At 33.4% G+C, this 15,896-nt stretch overlaps 2 protein-coding genes across 2 annotated transcripts; one reads left to right on the top strand and one right to left on the bottom strand.

Annotated features, from left to right (window-relative positions):
• The first annotated feature begins 880 nt into the window (after positions 1 to 880).
• LOC143558357 (putative boron transporter 2) lies at positions 881 to 8,135 on the top strand. Its single transcript, XM_077047204.1, has 12 exons — positions 881 to 1,589; positions 1,676 to 1,758; positions 1,855 to 2,047; positions 2,757 to 2,895; positions 2,966 to 3,131; positions 3,760 to 3,926; positions 4,012 to 4,185; positions 4,278 to 4,373; positions 5,421 to 5,558; positions 5,623 to 5,942; positions 6,958 to 7,228; positions 7,693 to 8,135. The coding sequence occupies exons 1-12, from the start codon at positions 1,486 to 1,488 to the stop codon at positions 7,966 to 7,968; spliced, it is 2,127 nt and encodes a 708-aa protein (XP_076903319.1). The 5' UTR covers positions 881 to 1,485; the 3' UTR covers positions 7,969 to 8,135.
• A 2,396-nt stretch (positions 8,136 to 10,531) lies between these two features.
• LOC143558349 (putative plastid-lipid-associated protein 14, chloroplastic) lies at positions 10,532 to 14,931 on the bottom strand. Its single transcript, XM_077047197.1, has 13 exons — positions 14,573 to 14,931; positions 14,448 to 14,491; positions 14,279 to 14,357; positions 14,090 to 14,206; positions 13,830 to 14,012; positions 13,668 to 13,754; positions 13,307 to 13,395; positions 13,127 to 13,214; positions 12,967 to 13,047; positions 12,798 to 12,874; positions 11,561 to 11,696; positions 11,412 to 11,474; positions 10,532 to 11,328 (listed from the first exon to the last, which is right to left on the bottom strand). Exons 1-13 carry the CDS (start codon positions 14,870 to 14,872, stop codon positions 10,726 to 10,728), a joined length of 1,947 nt encoding a protein of 648 aa, XP_076903312.1. The 5' UTR covers positions 14,873 to 14,931; the 3' UTR covers positions 10,532 to 10,725.
• Between the last annotated feature and the right edge of the window lie 965 nt (positions 14,932 to 15,896).

The following is a 15,896-nucleotide window of genomic DNA, read 5'->3' as shown; positions in this document are numbered from 1 at the left end:
TCCCGACGCTTTAGGCGGGGAAAACGCCCCATTACGCAAGGTCCAAGGGTGTAAATGAGCCGAGCTGAGCCCAAGCTTGACTCGTCTTGACTTACAAGGGCTCCAACTTTCAAGCTCAACTCGTGAGTTCTTTCAAGCTCGAGCTCAACTCATTTATTATTTAATACTTAATTACACACGTTTTTAATTATTTTTTTATATTTTGTGAAAACCATAAACGAGCGTAAGCTTGGCTCAAACGAGCGTAAGCGGTGTAGTATGAAATTATTATATAGAAGTACAAATAGGAAAACCTGTAAATACAAAAGGTTGAACTCGAAGTCAATAATTAAACGAGCTTTATTTGAAACTCGGACGTTTGAGAAACCTCACCGTTGTTCCTGGTATTTGCTCCGGTGAAACTGTTGCGTAATAAGAATAATCATCATCTCCCCTCCTACTTTTTAACTCACTCTCTTAAATAATATTATGCGTGTTTGGTTTGAACAAAAGTGTTTATATATATACATTCACTCATCACCCACCTCACACTATTATTATTATTATTATTATTATTATTATTATTATTATATCTCATTCATTCACGTTTCACACCACAAATCCACAAACTCTTTCTTCCCAATTCAAATCGCCTTCTATTCTTCAATTCCCATCACTCATTCCAATTTCCCACATTCCAATTTCAACCCTATATATAACCCACTTGTAATGTAATCTGTACTGTTTTCAATCTTGTTTTTTCAAAATTAATCATGAGTTCACGCTAATTCAGCATAAAGATCATTACTTTGTGATTTAATTACTCTGGGTTATTCAGTTTGATTCGTTTTATACAGTTTGTAACATGTAATTGTTGTTTTTGTTTTTGTTTTTGTTTTTGTTTTTATTTCACTGCACACCAACTGTTCGACGAAATGCGTTAGTGTTTTTTCAGTTAATTAAGTGATGGATCTGCTGTTTGACCAAGTCAACCGTTAGTTGAAGGATCTAATACATGGAGATCACTTTGATTCTTCGTTAATTTTTTGAATTTTTCGGTTTTCGATGGATTGTTTCCGTTAGTTGAAGGCTCTAATAGATGGAGATCACTTTGCTGTTTCGTTAATTATTCGAAGGTTTCGGTTTACAATGAATTCTTTCCGTTAGTAATTTTAGCATTTGCTGATGGAGTTTAAATTCATTACTTGATTTTTTTATTATTATTCTTTAATATATAAATATATATATAGACTCATTGATTCTTTTACTGATCTCCTGAGATGTAATGATCAGCAATTGCAGATATTACAACTTTCATGGATCTCATGGGGATCATTATTATATAATAAAACACATATGACAGTAGATAAATATTTCAGTCTAAATAAAAAAATCCTTGTATTTCTGCCCATTTGTAGACATATGTTTGTGTTTTTTGCCTTATCGTTTGTTGGATAATAAGAAATCCGACTGTAAAGTGTAATATAAGCAAAATATTTCATATTTATGGAAGAAACTTTTGTCCCGTTTCGTGGGATTAATAATGATCTCAAAGGAAGATTATTATGCTACAAACAAGACTGGACAGGTGGCATTCGGGCCGGTATCAGGTTCTTAAATATTTCAAATTTCATAATTTGAATTAAAATTGAATTATTAAGCTTTTCGTTACAAGATTCTGTTTTTTCTTTATTAGGATTTTGGCTCCAACGACGTACATATTCTTTGCATCAGCAATACCAGTTATATCTTTCGGGGAGCAACTTGAAAGAGATACTGGTTAGAAACTTTATGAATTGTCAAGATTCTCATATTTCTACTTTTAGTATTATATTTCGGATACAAAGGTTGAATTTTGATGTTTGTTTGATATAGAGGGAAGTTTGACTGCAGTTCAAACTCTAGCATCAACCGCAATTTGTGGGATTATTCACTCGATAATTGGAGGGCAACCGCTTCTTATATTAGGTGTTGCTGAACCAACAGTGTTAATGTACACTTTTATGTTCAACTTTGCTAAGGATCAAAAGGATTTAGGGAAACCTCTTTTCTTAGCTTGGACCGCATGGTATTTTCTTAATATTCTTAAATGGGTGGGTCGGGTTGACCTGAAAATTCTCTTTGTCCAATCTTTTTATGATAAAAATAGTCTTTTGAAAGCTGTATTGTTACCATATTAATTTTATGCATAAACTGATTTGGGACGTTGTATGCATTCAAACGGTGCTTCATAATTGTAAAAACTGAAAACCACCAAACTTTCAAGAATTTGGTGATTTAACTAACTTTCCTTTTTGCGGTGATTTCGTCACTTAAGTTTTGTTTTTAACTTATTCTAACATATATTGGATTTGACCAATCAACTTTCAATATTTTGTCATTTAAGTCCCTTAACAAATTCTGTGTGGCACCCTAAACTTTTTCTTAGTAGTGGTTTAATCACTATCTTTCTTTTTGGCTAATTCAATTAAATTTTTGATAACAAATCATGTAAGTTAAGGGACAAAATCCCTGCAGAAAAAGTTCAAAGCTTTAACCGCCAAAATGTACAAAGTTAGTTGTTTAGAGTTTTAACATTACTAGCCCTTAGAAAATACACTTTAGGTGGCTTTCAACCTGTTTTTCCATCCAAACTAATTCTTTCGATATGGCCTGTTTGAACCTTTAGATATAAAACTTAATCAAATTGAGCGGTTCGTTAGTAATGGTTCAAAGTTATCACCTTTCTTAAACTTAACTAGTTTTTGAGAAAATTATTATTGTTTGAATGAGAACAGGGTTTCCGTGTGGACGGCTTTTCTGTTGGTGGTGTTGTCTATTTTGGGTGCTTGCTCAATCATCAATAGGTTCACACGAGTAGCTGGTGAATTATTCGGTCTTTTAATTGCAATGCTCTTTATGCAGCAAGCTATTAAAGTAAGTATAATTTCATTTAACTTATATATGATTATAAACCACCAAATGTAACATCATTTTAACTTGATAGGGAGTTGTAGAGGAGTTTGGTATACCAAAAAGTGAAAACCCTAATCAACCTGCTATGCAATCTTCATGGCGTTTTGGAAACGGAATGTTTGCCTTGGTTTTATCTTTTGGTCTTCTTCTTACTTCTTTAAAAAGCCGTAAAGCGAGATCATGGCGATATGGAACTGGTTAGTGTCTCGGTTTTGTTTTACGTCGCTAAGGGGGTGTTTGGTTACGTGTTTAAAAAAATGGTTACGTGTTATCATATAATCCAAATCAAAATAACCAGCTATAATAAAACGTTAGGTCTGTAAACGAACCGAACGTTCAGTGAATTGTTTGGTAGGAAGTTTGTTTATTTAACAAACGATTGAACGAACATGAAGAATTTTTTTTTATTTGTTCACTTAGTTAACTGAACGAACATGAATACGCGTCTCATTCGTTCATTTAGTCGAGTTTTATTAGTTTTTAAGCCCGACAGATTGATATTCACATTTAAATTTCATCTCTGTTCGCTCGGCTGCGTTTGTTCATCTATCTCCAGCAGGTTCTTTCGTTTAAGCTCGTGAACCATTCCTTTATGCTATTAAAAACGAACATTAGCGAACACGAACACACTCATTTTCTTAACGAACAAACACGGACAAGAAAACCACATTTGTTTTATTGTTTGTGTTTGATCGTTCGCGCAGTTTGCTTACACCCCATTTTAAACGAGTTGTAGTAGATAGTGTATGGCTGTGCTTCTGATGTTTGAAGTTGCAAATAATTAAGTCAAGCATTTTGTTGACTTTTGGTTCTTAATTATACAAGGATGGTTAAGGGGATTTATAGCGGATTATGGGGTCCCACTTATGGTGGTTGTATGGACTGGTGTGTCATACATACCAACTAATAGTGTCCCAGAAGGAATACCGAGGCGGCTTTATAGTCCAAATCCATGGTCTCCTGGTGCTTATTCAAATTGGACCATTGCAAAGGTGTTTTCTTTATTATTATTATAACTTGAATTACTAGGAATATATTGTTTTCTTTTTTTAATCTTTAATGTCATATTTATTGTAGGATATGCTGAATGTCCCGCTTGTTTATATAATTGGAGCTGTTGTTCCAGCCACCATGATTGCGGTTCTTTATTATTTTGATCATAGTGTTGCATCTCAACTTGCACAACAAAAAGAGTTTAATTTAAAGAAACCACCTTCTTATCATTATGACCTTCTTCTTCTAGGTTTTTTAGTAAGTGATGAGAATTTACTCTATTTCTTCTTTAATATACTTATTTAATTATTATATATATTTATTTTTTTTATTTGTTATTTTTTTAACAGACGTTACTGTGTGGGCTAATTGGCATTCCTCCTTCCAATGGAGTTATTCCACAATCTCCTATGCATACAAAGAGCTTAGCCACCTTGAAACATCAGGTATTATTTTTCATTAAAAAGTTAGGATATATCCCATCTTATTTTATCACAAGGTGATGAATTCTCCTAAATTAATTGCGTAAATTAGTGATCAATATGATTGTTAATGCGCGCGCATGTGTGCATTACTTCATAACACTTTATAAATAATAAGCTTGGACCCCCTTTTGTCTCCCAAAAGAACCGACTTTTGATATTATTGATTAAAAAAATAACTTCTCTTTAGTTCAATTAGTTATCAAGTTAAAGTTCAAAAATAGTTTGTTTGACACTTAAAGTCAACTGTCTACTCTTTCATTGGGTTGGAGGTTATTTATATTATCTTCATTTGTCTGTTTCCTTGAATCCTTTCCAACTACTTCCTTTTTCTAATGCTATAGATTATCTTATCTTAATTGATGTGATGGCTCATATTAGCAACTTATCAAATTAATTACATATTTTATTTGCATAATTAGACATAACCTACTAAAAATTGGTTTTGGAGTAATCTAGAGTAAATATCTTGAAAAATATTTATACACTACTGTAAACTTTTATTCCAATGACGCGTAAAAATTAATATATATAATATATGTACACATACGTATGAGGGAGAAATTTATGCAGAACAAAATGAATCATTGATTCGTTTTTATCTTAAAAACATTTTAAAATAAAACAAAATGATAGAAATACATTATTTATTATCTCTCTTGAAATTAAAAAAATATAAACAAATTTGTTTATGTATATAACCTGCAGTTGTGTAAGTTATTTGTAGGTATCTACACATATGTAGGTAGATGGTTAAAAAGTTAAAAACATGTGAAAAAATTAGTTTGATGGTTTTTATGTACATAGTCATATACATTTGTATTTAAAAGGTACAAAATATTTATTTATATGAACTATTGATAAAAAAAATTAAACGATTTAGGTTTGTTTTTTTTTTGTTCTCGCAATAATTTAGTGTTTTGTAATGAATTTCACCCTACATATATATGCACATATATGTATATTATTTCTTTTTTATCTATAACTAAAGGTTTTCTTTTTTTGAAACAGCTACTGCGCAATAAACTTGTATCTACAGCTAAAAGAAGTATTCGCCAAAACTCAAACTTGGGTGATTTATACCGAAACATGCAACGAGCATACAATGAAATGCAGACTCCACTCATTTATCAAAATCCACCAACTCTGGTAAATAACTAAATAATTTTAATATATTTAAACTTCATTATCTAAACAATTTTGTTTCACACAGGGACTAAAAGAGCTAAAAGAAACAACAATACAACAAGCTTCAAGTGGCGGTTACATTGATGCACCTGTTGATGAAACTGTTTTCGATGTGAACAAAGACGTTGATGATTTGTTGAATGTTGAAGTGAAGGAACAACGGTTGAGCAATCTGTTACAAGCGTTAATGGTTGGTGGTTGTGTTGCTGCTATGCCTATTCTTAAAAAGATTCCCACTTCGGTTCTTTGGGGTTATTTTGCTTTTATGGCGATTGAAAGCTTGCCTGGTAATCAATTTTGGGAGAGAATATTGTTACTTTTTACAGCTCCAAGTCGAAGATACAAGTAAGTTTTCAGCTCCAATTGCATCTGGTAGTTGGTACATCTTAGTAGTGGCGAGATGGGTAGATCAGGAATAGTGGTGCGAACAAGCTGAGCCGGGCCTGAGCCAGACCAGTCTCGAGCTCGACTCGTTTAACTTACAAGAGCTCGAGCCCAACTCGTTTAACTTACAAGAGTTCAAAGCTCTAGCTTGACTCGTTTTGAGCTCTATTTTTAAACTCGAGCTCAGCTTGTACCTTATGAGTAGTTTTTCAAGCTCGAGTCCGGTTCAGGCTCGGCTCGAGTATTTTTATTATTTAATCTATATACAATAAATGATTATTTATTAAATATATCTAATTATAATATTTATACATAACATAATATATATTATTTACTTATTGTAATCATAATTTTATACATATAATAATAGTTGTTATATAAATACATCTTTAGTACATTAAATAAAAATTTTATAAATAATACACTCGTTTAGGTTTACAAGCCAGCTTGAGCTGGGCAAGTGAAGCTCGGGCTCAGGTTCAAACTCGTTTCTTAAACAAGCTTATATTAAGGGGCTCCAGCTCGTTTAAGCTCGACTCGATTTGTAGGATAAGAACACATGATAATACCGAATACGTTCTACTTGTACAATGAGTTGACTTAAATGGTTCCTCAAAAATCAAAATTATAATCTAAATAGTAACTTCTTTGTTCAAGCAACACATGGATGCATGTTTTAAAGGTGATCATGCGATATTGAATAATCAGATTCCATTAATCAGCTTTAATAAAATGGACTTCAATATAGTATGTGCCTTTGTAATAAATAAATAGTCAAATTAGGGTAAAGACAGTTGCATTTCAGATTGCAGTCATACGATAATCACTTCCAAAATGTTAATTCAAACACCTCCAAAATGAAGTTACCGATTATCATCCAACTGTTTTATTTTATTTGTACCTTATTACAGTACTCACACACATTATGACACATATATATGTTATAACAATCTTTTGTTACTGCTGTTTTAATCAGGGTTCTGGAAGAAAATCATGCTACTTTTGTAGAAACGGTGCCTTTCAAGACGGTTGCGTTTTTCACGGTTTTTCAAACGGTTTACTTGCTTGCGTGTTTTGGAATAACTTGGATCCCAATTGCTAGTGTTCTATTCCCACTGTTGATCATGCTTCTTGTTCCCGCAAGACAATATTTGCTTCCTAAATTTTTCAAAGGTGCTCATCTTCAAGATTTGGATGCTGCTGAATATGAAGAAGCACCTGCTTCAACCTACAATATGGCATTTGGTGTAAGTCATCCTTTTCTTTTTTTAACTCCATTAAAATATAAAATAAAGACGCCCTATAGAAAACGATTTGGGGAAATATAATGTATTTTTTTATATATTTTTAAAAATATTTTTATGTTTTTTAGTAATCTTTATGGAGAAAGATGATATTTTTTGACGGGTTCGGCTAAATTAAAATAAGTACGTGTTAAACAATCGTGCTACCTTTTCTTTTATAACCCACTTAAAAGTAAAATAATATCGTGCTAAGTGATTGTACTAAATTCTAGCAAATGATTTGAGGAAAAATTATGTATCATTAATTTTAACAATAATTTTTATGTATCTTTTAATAATCCTTTATTTTTTTAGTAATCTTTTTTATTAAAGAATGTATTTTTTTTAATTCTTAATAATTTTCTTTGTTAATAATCTTTTTATTATTTTTTTGTTATTATTATTTATTATTTATAATGCACATGTAGGAGGAAGATGTTCATTCAAGAACATCCCCAATTGACAGCGGGGAAGCTCTTGATGGAATTATAACAAGAAGCCGAGGAGAGATCCGTCATTCCAACAGCCCGAAAGTAACAAGTTCGACCCAAAGCCCACGAGAAATGCAGCCTTCATATAGCCCGCGTGTATCACAACGGGCCATGAGCCCACATTCTAGATCACCTGGAAAAGGGCTAGAAATCAAGCGGACTCCAAGTCCCGGCCCATCTAATCTTGGTGAAATTACTAAAGGTTCTTCCTGATGAAGCTTTTGCAATTTGTGTCATGATTCTATGTTTAATGTTATGTTTTGTAATGTGTGTAAGGTGTTAACTGTTGTGTAATTACTGTGTATGTTTTCATTTTATTGTCAGTATGGTATGGGCAGAAAACAAGTGATCAAAATTGTAATAATTTTTTTTTTCTTTTTGATTTGTGTTTAAATCACAAACGGATAACTGTCCGGACGAACAGTAAATCCGGAAGGCACTCGTGTCAACAAGATCCGGCGACAAATGACGCTTATTACCTCATTTATAACTTTCTATACAAACGATACTTATTCTCACGCTAGAGTCGGGTCACATGATAACCTCTATCATGTGACGAGGCTAAGGCTAATTGTGTTATTTGTTTTAGCATGTCTCGGTCATTCCCAGTGCCCGTTCAATGCATACACTTGTGAAATTATTTAAAATCTTATCATATGACCAAAAATGACCTTGTGCAATCATCTTTATCTTCGAATTCTGTCAAAGATCTTCAAGTTCTGTTTAGTACATCATCAAACGATTTTTTAAGCTTATGGTTGCACTTTCAAAGCATAAGATAGCCCAAGACCGGTTTATAAACTCATTTTAGTTTAACTGTAAGCATCCATAAATGTAATGTTTGGGTACTCAAAGTTCATATGAATGAAAATCAAATTTAGTTCAAATGAACGGACATTAGATTTGTTTGTCTATCTTGGTGTAATGAGTGTTGAAAATTAATGAAAAATAAATATTTATATCTAATCGCGGTTAGTATAAGTACAAGTATTTTGTTTGGGTTCTATGTTGTGAAGGCTTGGCAACAAGCCAAACCATGTTCTGTCCTAAAAGATGAGTGAGACATCAATGCTCGAAGATAGGTTCTTTAAGTTGTGAAAATAGGTAAAAACTTGAGAAATTAGTGGAAACTTGTCCCACATAGGTGGGGAGAAAGATTTTGGATGAGTTTATAACTGACAACATTGGGTCCTGGGCATAAGTAGTAACAATATCATAAACTGTGAAAAGCAAGATTGTATGATGGTTTTCGTATCATAATATACGAAAGGCTATTGCTTTGTATTCTTTAGGGTGCTTGTGACACAGTGAGGATCGTTTTTTTACTTTTTTTTAATATATAATCGAAGTAATTATGCAAACACACTTTAAATTGCAATCGTTGGATAACTAGGTTATCGTCCTAGTCAATTTCCAATTGAACAAAACTTGAAACTTGGTCGCTGTAGTGAGACAACAAAACTGATGCTTCTCAATACCGCCACCTTGATAGGAAGATTATTATATTTGTAGGCAACAAGACCGGACATGGCATACTCAGTTAATACTCTAAGCTAGTTTGTCTAAAAGCAACGTATGGAGGTTGTCTGTTGTGTTCTTCGGTATTTAAAGATCACACCAGGACAAGGTATATGTTTACCTAAACAAGGTGACTTTGGACTAGTTGCGCTGATTGGTTGGGGTGCCCCAATTACCCGTCGCTCACGAAATGGTTATTTGTTAATGTTGGTTGGAGCTCCGTTGTCATGGAAAACCAAAAGGCAATCTATCGTTTCTCGTTCATCGGCTGAAGCAGAATACCGAGCCATGGGTACCATGGTGAGTGAATATTGGTGCGATCCTTAATGTTACTGACGCCTCGGGCATGCTAACTTTTGAAGAATTTCAAGATATTATCGATGACATACTCATGCGTTATCCGGTTTTATAATGATTTATGTGAAAGGTTGCAGCCAAACAAGGGACATATCTATCAAACTACTTTAATAAGAGGGAGTTGGCCGATATTACACCCGAGAACCCACGCCGTTTCAAGGGTACGAGGCATTATCTTCACTCTGATCTTCATACTTCAAAGCAAGGTCTTTAATCAATGACTCTTCCTCAACAAATGAAAGTTTCTTCTTCAATCCGATTCAATAAATCTGTGATTGACATCTGTCATGTCACTCAACGAAAGAACTTCTTGCCAACTGGAAGTCTCAATCTTTAATCAATCACTAAGAAAAACCACAAAACGACCCAATAAACTACAATACTTCCCATTGAACAACATTGGCCATCGGAGATTCAAACTATTTCTTTCTGTTTAGAAACAACGATTCACCTGGGTTTCTAAGAAGATGAACAATCGACGTTGGAGTTTAATAAACAGGAGGATGGTTTCTTAAAAGATGTTCTAATATCAAAACACACACGTTATTCAAACGGCGGTTGCAAATGATTACACTTACAAAAAACCGACAAAAACTTAAATTTATACTATACTCCAACTATAAACATAACATAATTTATTTATTCATGTAACCTTTGTTTATAATACAAAATGTACACCACAAAGTTTGTGTTTGAGTGAAAACCTAAATGCGTCATACCAAAAAACTATGTATTCACAATAATATATTAATTAAATAAATAAATAAACCACCGTAACACGCATGCTAAAAGCCGGTGTAATATTTGATATGTCTCAAATTTCTTTGATAGATACCAACTTCTTTAAATTTCAAGTTTCAAATTTTATTTTTTTTAACAAATCTCAACCTTCAAAAATAATTTCACGAACCAAACACACCCTAAAGATTTCAATTTAATGCGAGTTTTGATTAATTAACTTTTACCAGGTGTTGAACAAGACTCTGGAACATACAGAAAATATACACTCTTAAATCAACATCTAAAGTGTGTATAACAACAATCTCTATGTATGTACAACATACTACATACATAAATACTACATACATACAGATATCACCGTTCCATGCGTGTAAATAAGAGGGCCGACCCATTGACACTTCGAAGAACCATCATCCTAGAATCTACGTAGGTCCCACAAACAATCTTGGACAAGTCGAACATTTCAGGAGGAATTTGCATCCGAACCTCACTAACAACAGACTGTGCAGCCTGGATATCATTGCTCAAGGGGTCATTTAACTGCAGAGCCACATCAATGTCACTTGACACAAGTTTGACCACGGGAAGACTTGAGGGTACTTCTCTATGATGTAATACTTTTCTCCACTTGTTTCCAGAGAGTTTCTTGATGGCGGTATCTTGAGCATTGTTTTCATTTTGGTCTTTAATGTAAAGTCGCTTTCCAGACGTTAATCTGAATGCAGATTTTACTACAAGTTTTCCATCAACGCCTGTTTTGTCATGTGGCCAGTCTTTGCCGATGAGGACCTTGAAGTTAACATTGGAGGTGAACGAAAATCGTTTTAATGGGTAGGTTATTGTGAGGTGCACGTCTCCGATGAGGACCCGTGAAGATGGTTGGCGGGTGGTTAATCCTATGTGGCGCCCCGTGCAGTAAGTCAGTCTCCATCTTCCAGGTAGCAACCCTACCCAGTTCTGCATAATAATAATGTGTTTTATTATTATTATTAGTATTATTATCCTGTTTATTGAATGTAAAAAAGAGTATAACTGTTAACCTTTGGCTTTGAAAAAGGATTCAACATCTCCATTAACTCAAGAAAGTGAGCAAGTCTGACGCGCTGAAGGCGGAGTAAAAAGCCAAAGTGCATGTTTAGAGCATAATATCACACAAATAAAAAACACTCATATGATAAAGTTTCAAAACCTGTTGGTGGCCATATATGTACTCCTCTGTAATTTTAACAGCAGTTGATCCCAGACTCCATCTGATGATGTCCATAGATGGGTTCACTCGCCATCTCGGTCCACACAGAAATGGGTGTCTCAAAGCATCCAAACATCTGCAACATTTACATTTTTTGTATTAAATATAATAATTTACTCAGAATTTCAAAGGCATTTACATTTTTTTTGCAAACGTAAGCATCACTTCCCACATTTGAATGTGCAACACGCTGTTTTGAATAAAGACTTCATGAGTTCATGTATAATGGGATCATAATTGTGTACATTATTTTCAAGGTACAGTAGAGGTAGCTTGTGTACATTATTTTCAAGGTATGAGCGTGTGTCCATCTGGATCATGTTTACTCTTAACATATCAAATGGGTAAAACTAATTTTCATTTACCACACCTCCCTTCTAAACTCACATATTAACAGTGATCAACTTGAGTTCTTAAGATGGACATATTACTGCAAGAATCTATCAACATACAGACTGTAACTCTAACGAAGTTTAAACAAAGTGTTTTGACTATTTGCCAATCCTTCAATTAGGGATTGCCACCATATATTTATATAGCTCCATGGAGATCGTGGAGATTTATTAGGGGACCAATGCAGATCATGGAGATTTTTAATTTTTTTTTAAAGAATTTATAGATCAACACTCAATTTATGTATAGTAAAAAAAACTAAATAAAATACATAATAATAATAATTTTCGATTCAAATTGCTAAAAAAGGCACATAAATTTTCTTTAACTGAAAATAATAAACGAAAGTTACATTAGAAAAAAAACTAGAATGTTTTTTATATTAAACCTACATTAATATATAAAACACAATAAGCATTCAAATTTAAATACAGCATGTTTCTCAATTACCAAATATGTTTTTGAAATATAATAGGGACTTTAAATACTAGAGTTAGAAATAATATATTATTATAGTTATTGAAATACTACATATTTTATATTGCATTATTTGAATGTCACACATAAAAACAAAACATGAATAATATATAAAAGTTGAAGTGTTTGTAGTGGGTGGGGTACTATATGCCTTTCTCTAAGAAAAAAAGACCATTCCCCTTTTCAAATCAATTCGGTCGGGTTGCTCGGAAACCCGACCGAACCGATCCTCCAACCCGAGAACACCCCGATCTCCCTAACATCAATTGATGTATCAATTTTAATATTTACTACGTTCTTGGTTTACCTTATTCTATCAAGTGGTCTAGTAGCAAGAAGTAACGATAGCAGGTGCCAGCCTGCACCCCAGTTCCTATCTAGCATCTGTAATGAAAATCGCATACAAGAACATATATTTAAAAAAAAAAGGCAATGGTGCAAGTAGAGACAACTATGTTAAAGATATACGAGCTTACTTGCAGGCCAATATTTCCGTGTGATGAATTCCGGTTAAAAGTTCTTAAAATAAATTCACGCAAGCAGGAAGGATCATTTCCCTAACAAGAAAAGATTGATATAAATACATTCAATTACATGCGAAAAAAAAATCTTTCATTACATAAGATATATGAGTACCTTATTGAGGAAGTCTTTGAACTTTGTAAAGATAATCGGATCCATAAGCTCCCTCAATATCATCTTTACCATGATGAACCCAAGACATCTAAATTAATAAAAAAAAATACCATCAACTTTCATATAATGATGGAAAACTAGCATAGGATAATTTCCATCTTCCATTTAAGTTCCTCATACCTCATGTCAAATGCAATCATCATTTGTCGTCTGTCTGTATTATTTGGACTATCCTCAAAAAAGTCAGCAGCATTTCCCAATATTCCTACCTGAAAATTATATATCTTTTGCATTAATGACCCTCAAACCTTTCAAAACATTTGACAAACATGTTTATCCTTCCTACCTAAAAAGAAAAATTATATTCGTTTCATAACTTCTACATGGAATTTGTTGCACCTTACAAATTATTCATCAACTTTGCATTGTTATGAACAAACAAAGTTTAGTTATGAGTTATGACACCAGAAAATAAGTTTAGTTTAACTTCAAGCAAATAAAGTGGCATTCAAATATCCTAAAAAGAGAGGTTGATACGCACTTTAATATGTCTATCGACTGGACTTATATGAACATTCTCCAATCTGAGCTCTGTATGTGCAAGTCCATGACTATGTAAGTAATTCACCTGAATTAGAAAATTAACATAAACATAAAAAAAATCTTTCCATAATACAAACACACACACACCGACAAAACGTACGCCAATTAGTAGATCTCTCATCAGAATTCGAATAACGCGCAGCTGACGAGAGACAGCTGGCCCACCAACTGTATCATCACCAACCCGTCTCACAGATTCTTCATCCAAAGCAAGTGTAGCTTCCAATGTCGGCAGCCAATCCGCCTGGCGAAGCCAGTGCCTCAAAGAAAAGCTCCCATGATGCTAAAAATTTTAAAAAAAAATTATTTCAACAAATCATGGAGAATAAAGTTTATTTGTATCTCCACTAAAACACCTACGCCATGAACAAGCATAAATGAGTTCTCGTCCTCCATTGTTTGGGAACACACATAGCCATGAACTTGCATTGAATAAGAATAGTACATGTGTTTACGGCGAGCCAGTTTCTTTAGAACCTGTAAATGCATTATGATGAGTGTGTTTGTTTCATACAAAACTTCAAGTAAACCCTACAATCAAGCACACACCTGTATAGCACGTTTCCCTCTGCGTTGTGCTTGAGCACTCGTAAGTCGTCTAAGCACCACTTTTGTATTATGCAAAGGGCTGTTGCACACTTGCACCTTGATAAGTTAAATACCGCACGATGTGTATTATAACAACAACAAAACATTCAGCATGTACGTAAAACCATACCTATCGGAATCTTTAACAATCGCTTCAAAAACGGCCTCATCACCCTACACAAAGCTCGAAACAGTCAGTCAACACTAAGAGGTGAAATTGAAATACGAGGATGCAGCAGGTTGCTACGTACATACCCGCCCACCTAGGCCAATGCTGACGCGATCACTAATTTTCAAATCAGAAAACTTAAACTTGATGACGTGGCTGAGTTCTTGTCCGTTTAAAGAAGAATCTGAAGTAGAAGCATCCTCTTCAAATTCCCGTGGAGATACAGATTCTCTTGATAACGAACACCTGATTTGTGATCCCTGTTTCCGAAACAAGTGAAAGCTTTTTTGCATCCGAGGCAAGCAACTTGGTTTCGTCAGCAAATTATTATTATGGTAACGAGTTAAATCCACAGTTTGAATTGAATGCATTCCAAATAAAGCCATATTGTAATCGAGTCTCAACACTGCACTGCAACACTAAGCAGTTAATGCAACCGAAATATCAATTCTCACTTTTAACATTATGTAAAATACATATACATATGGTAATAATTCAGTAGGGGAAAGTCCCTAATTCAGTATACTCTCATCCTACCGTTAACAAATTAATTATTAATTAAAAAACACTAATAGCAATGGTAACAAGTAGGAACACTAAAACTTGATAATTAAGACTTCAGTCAAATATTATCGGTACCGATATTTTATCAAGGGACCGATAACAAACTTATTAATATCATCATCATGTAATTGACGTAGATGTGAAATTGAAATGGATAGAGCAAAATAAGAAGCAATTAGAGAGAAATAATTATGTATTTAACTAATAATAAGGCCTTAGATTTGAGTGAATCAAAAGCAAATTAGAAATTGAAATTGGGGGTTTGGAAATTAGGGTAAAATGAAATGATAAAAGGTACCTGGAAAAGAAGAATAATAATAATAATAATAATAATAATAATAATAATAATAATAATAATAATAATAAGATTGTTGAGAGATCATATAATATTCATATTCATATTCATATTCATATTCTGATATTTATATAGATACAGATACAGACATACAGGGGAAATGAAATGAAATGAAAAGAAATGATTTGAGAGTTAGTTGCGTGTGTTAGGCTACGACTGTAACAGTCTCGCGCATGTCTACGTCTGCTTGGCGCACGAGGGATAATAATAATAATAACAATAATAATAATAATAATTAAAAATATCTTATAAACGAGTGATTTTTTATGCTTGATTACTTGGGCTGTTTACGAACTGAGCGAAATCGAATGTAGGCTTGCTAATACTTGTTTGGTTTGAAAGCGAGTCGAACCGAACGGATTTAATTTTAAGAGGCGAGTGATATATTTATGCTTGAATTAGGTTTGGTTTGAAACCAAGCGGCTTATTTTGCTTGGTTTCGTACAAAGTTTTTAATTTTAAATTTCTAAAAGTAAAAAATATTATTAATT

Source organism: Bidens hawaiensis, unplaced genomic scaffold, assembly GCF_021521415.1.
Source record: "Bidens hawaiensis isolate Kalapana, Puna unplaced genomic scaffold, B.hawaiensis_p1.1 tig00001087_1, whole genome shotgun sequence".
Lineage (NCBI taxonomy): Eukaryota > Viridiplantae > Streptophyta > Magnoliopsida > Asterales > Asteraceae > Bidens > Bidens hawaiensis.
The sequence above is the reverse complement of the archived record's forward strand: the minus strand, read 5'-3'. Positions and strand labels throughout refer to the sequence as shown.

Coding starts and splice junctions, on each gene's coding strand:
- LOC143558357 (XM_077047204.1), top strand. CDS start 1,486: ATGGAAGAAACTTTTGTCCCGTTTCGTGGGATTAATAATGATCTCAAA. Junction 2,896..2,965: donor TTATGCAGCAAGCTATTAAA/GTAAGTATAATT, acceptor TTAACTTGATAG/GGAGTTGTAGAGGAGTTTGG. Junction 5,559..5,622: donor ATCAAAATCCACCAACTCTG/GTAAATAACTAA, acceptor TGTTTCACACAG/GGACTAAAAGAGCTAAAAGA.
- LOC143558349 (XM_077047197.1), bottom strand. CDS start 14,872: ATGGCTTTATTTGGAATGCATTCAATTCAAACTGTGGATTTAACTCGT. Junction 14,207..14,278: donor GAGGGAAACGTGCTATACAG/GTGTGTGCTTGA, acceptor ATGCATTTACAG/GTTCTAAAGAAACTGGCTCG. Junction 12,875..12,966: donor ACGGAAATATTGGCCTGCAA/GTAAGCTCGTAT, acceptor TTTTCATTACAG/ATGCTAGATAGGAACTGGGG.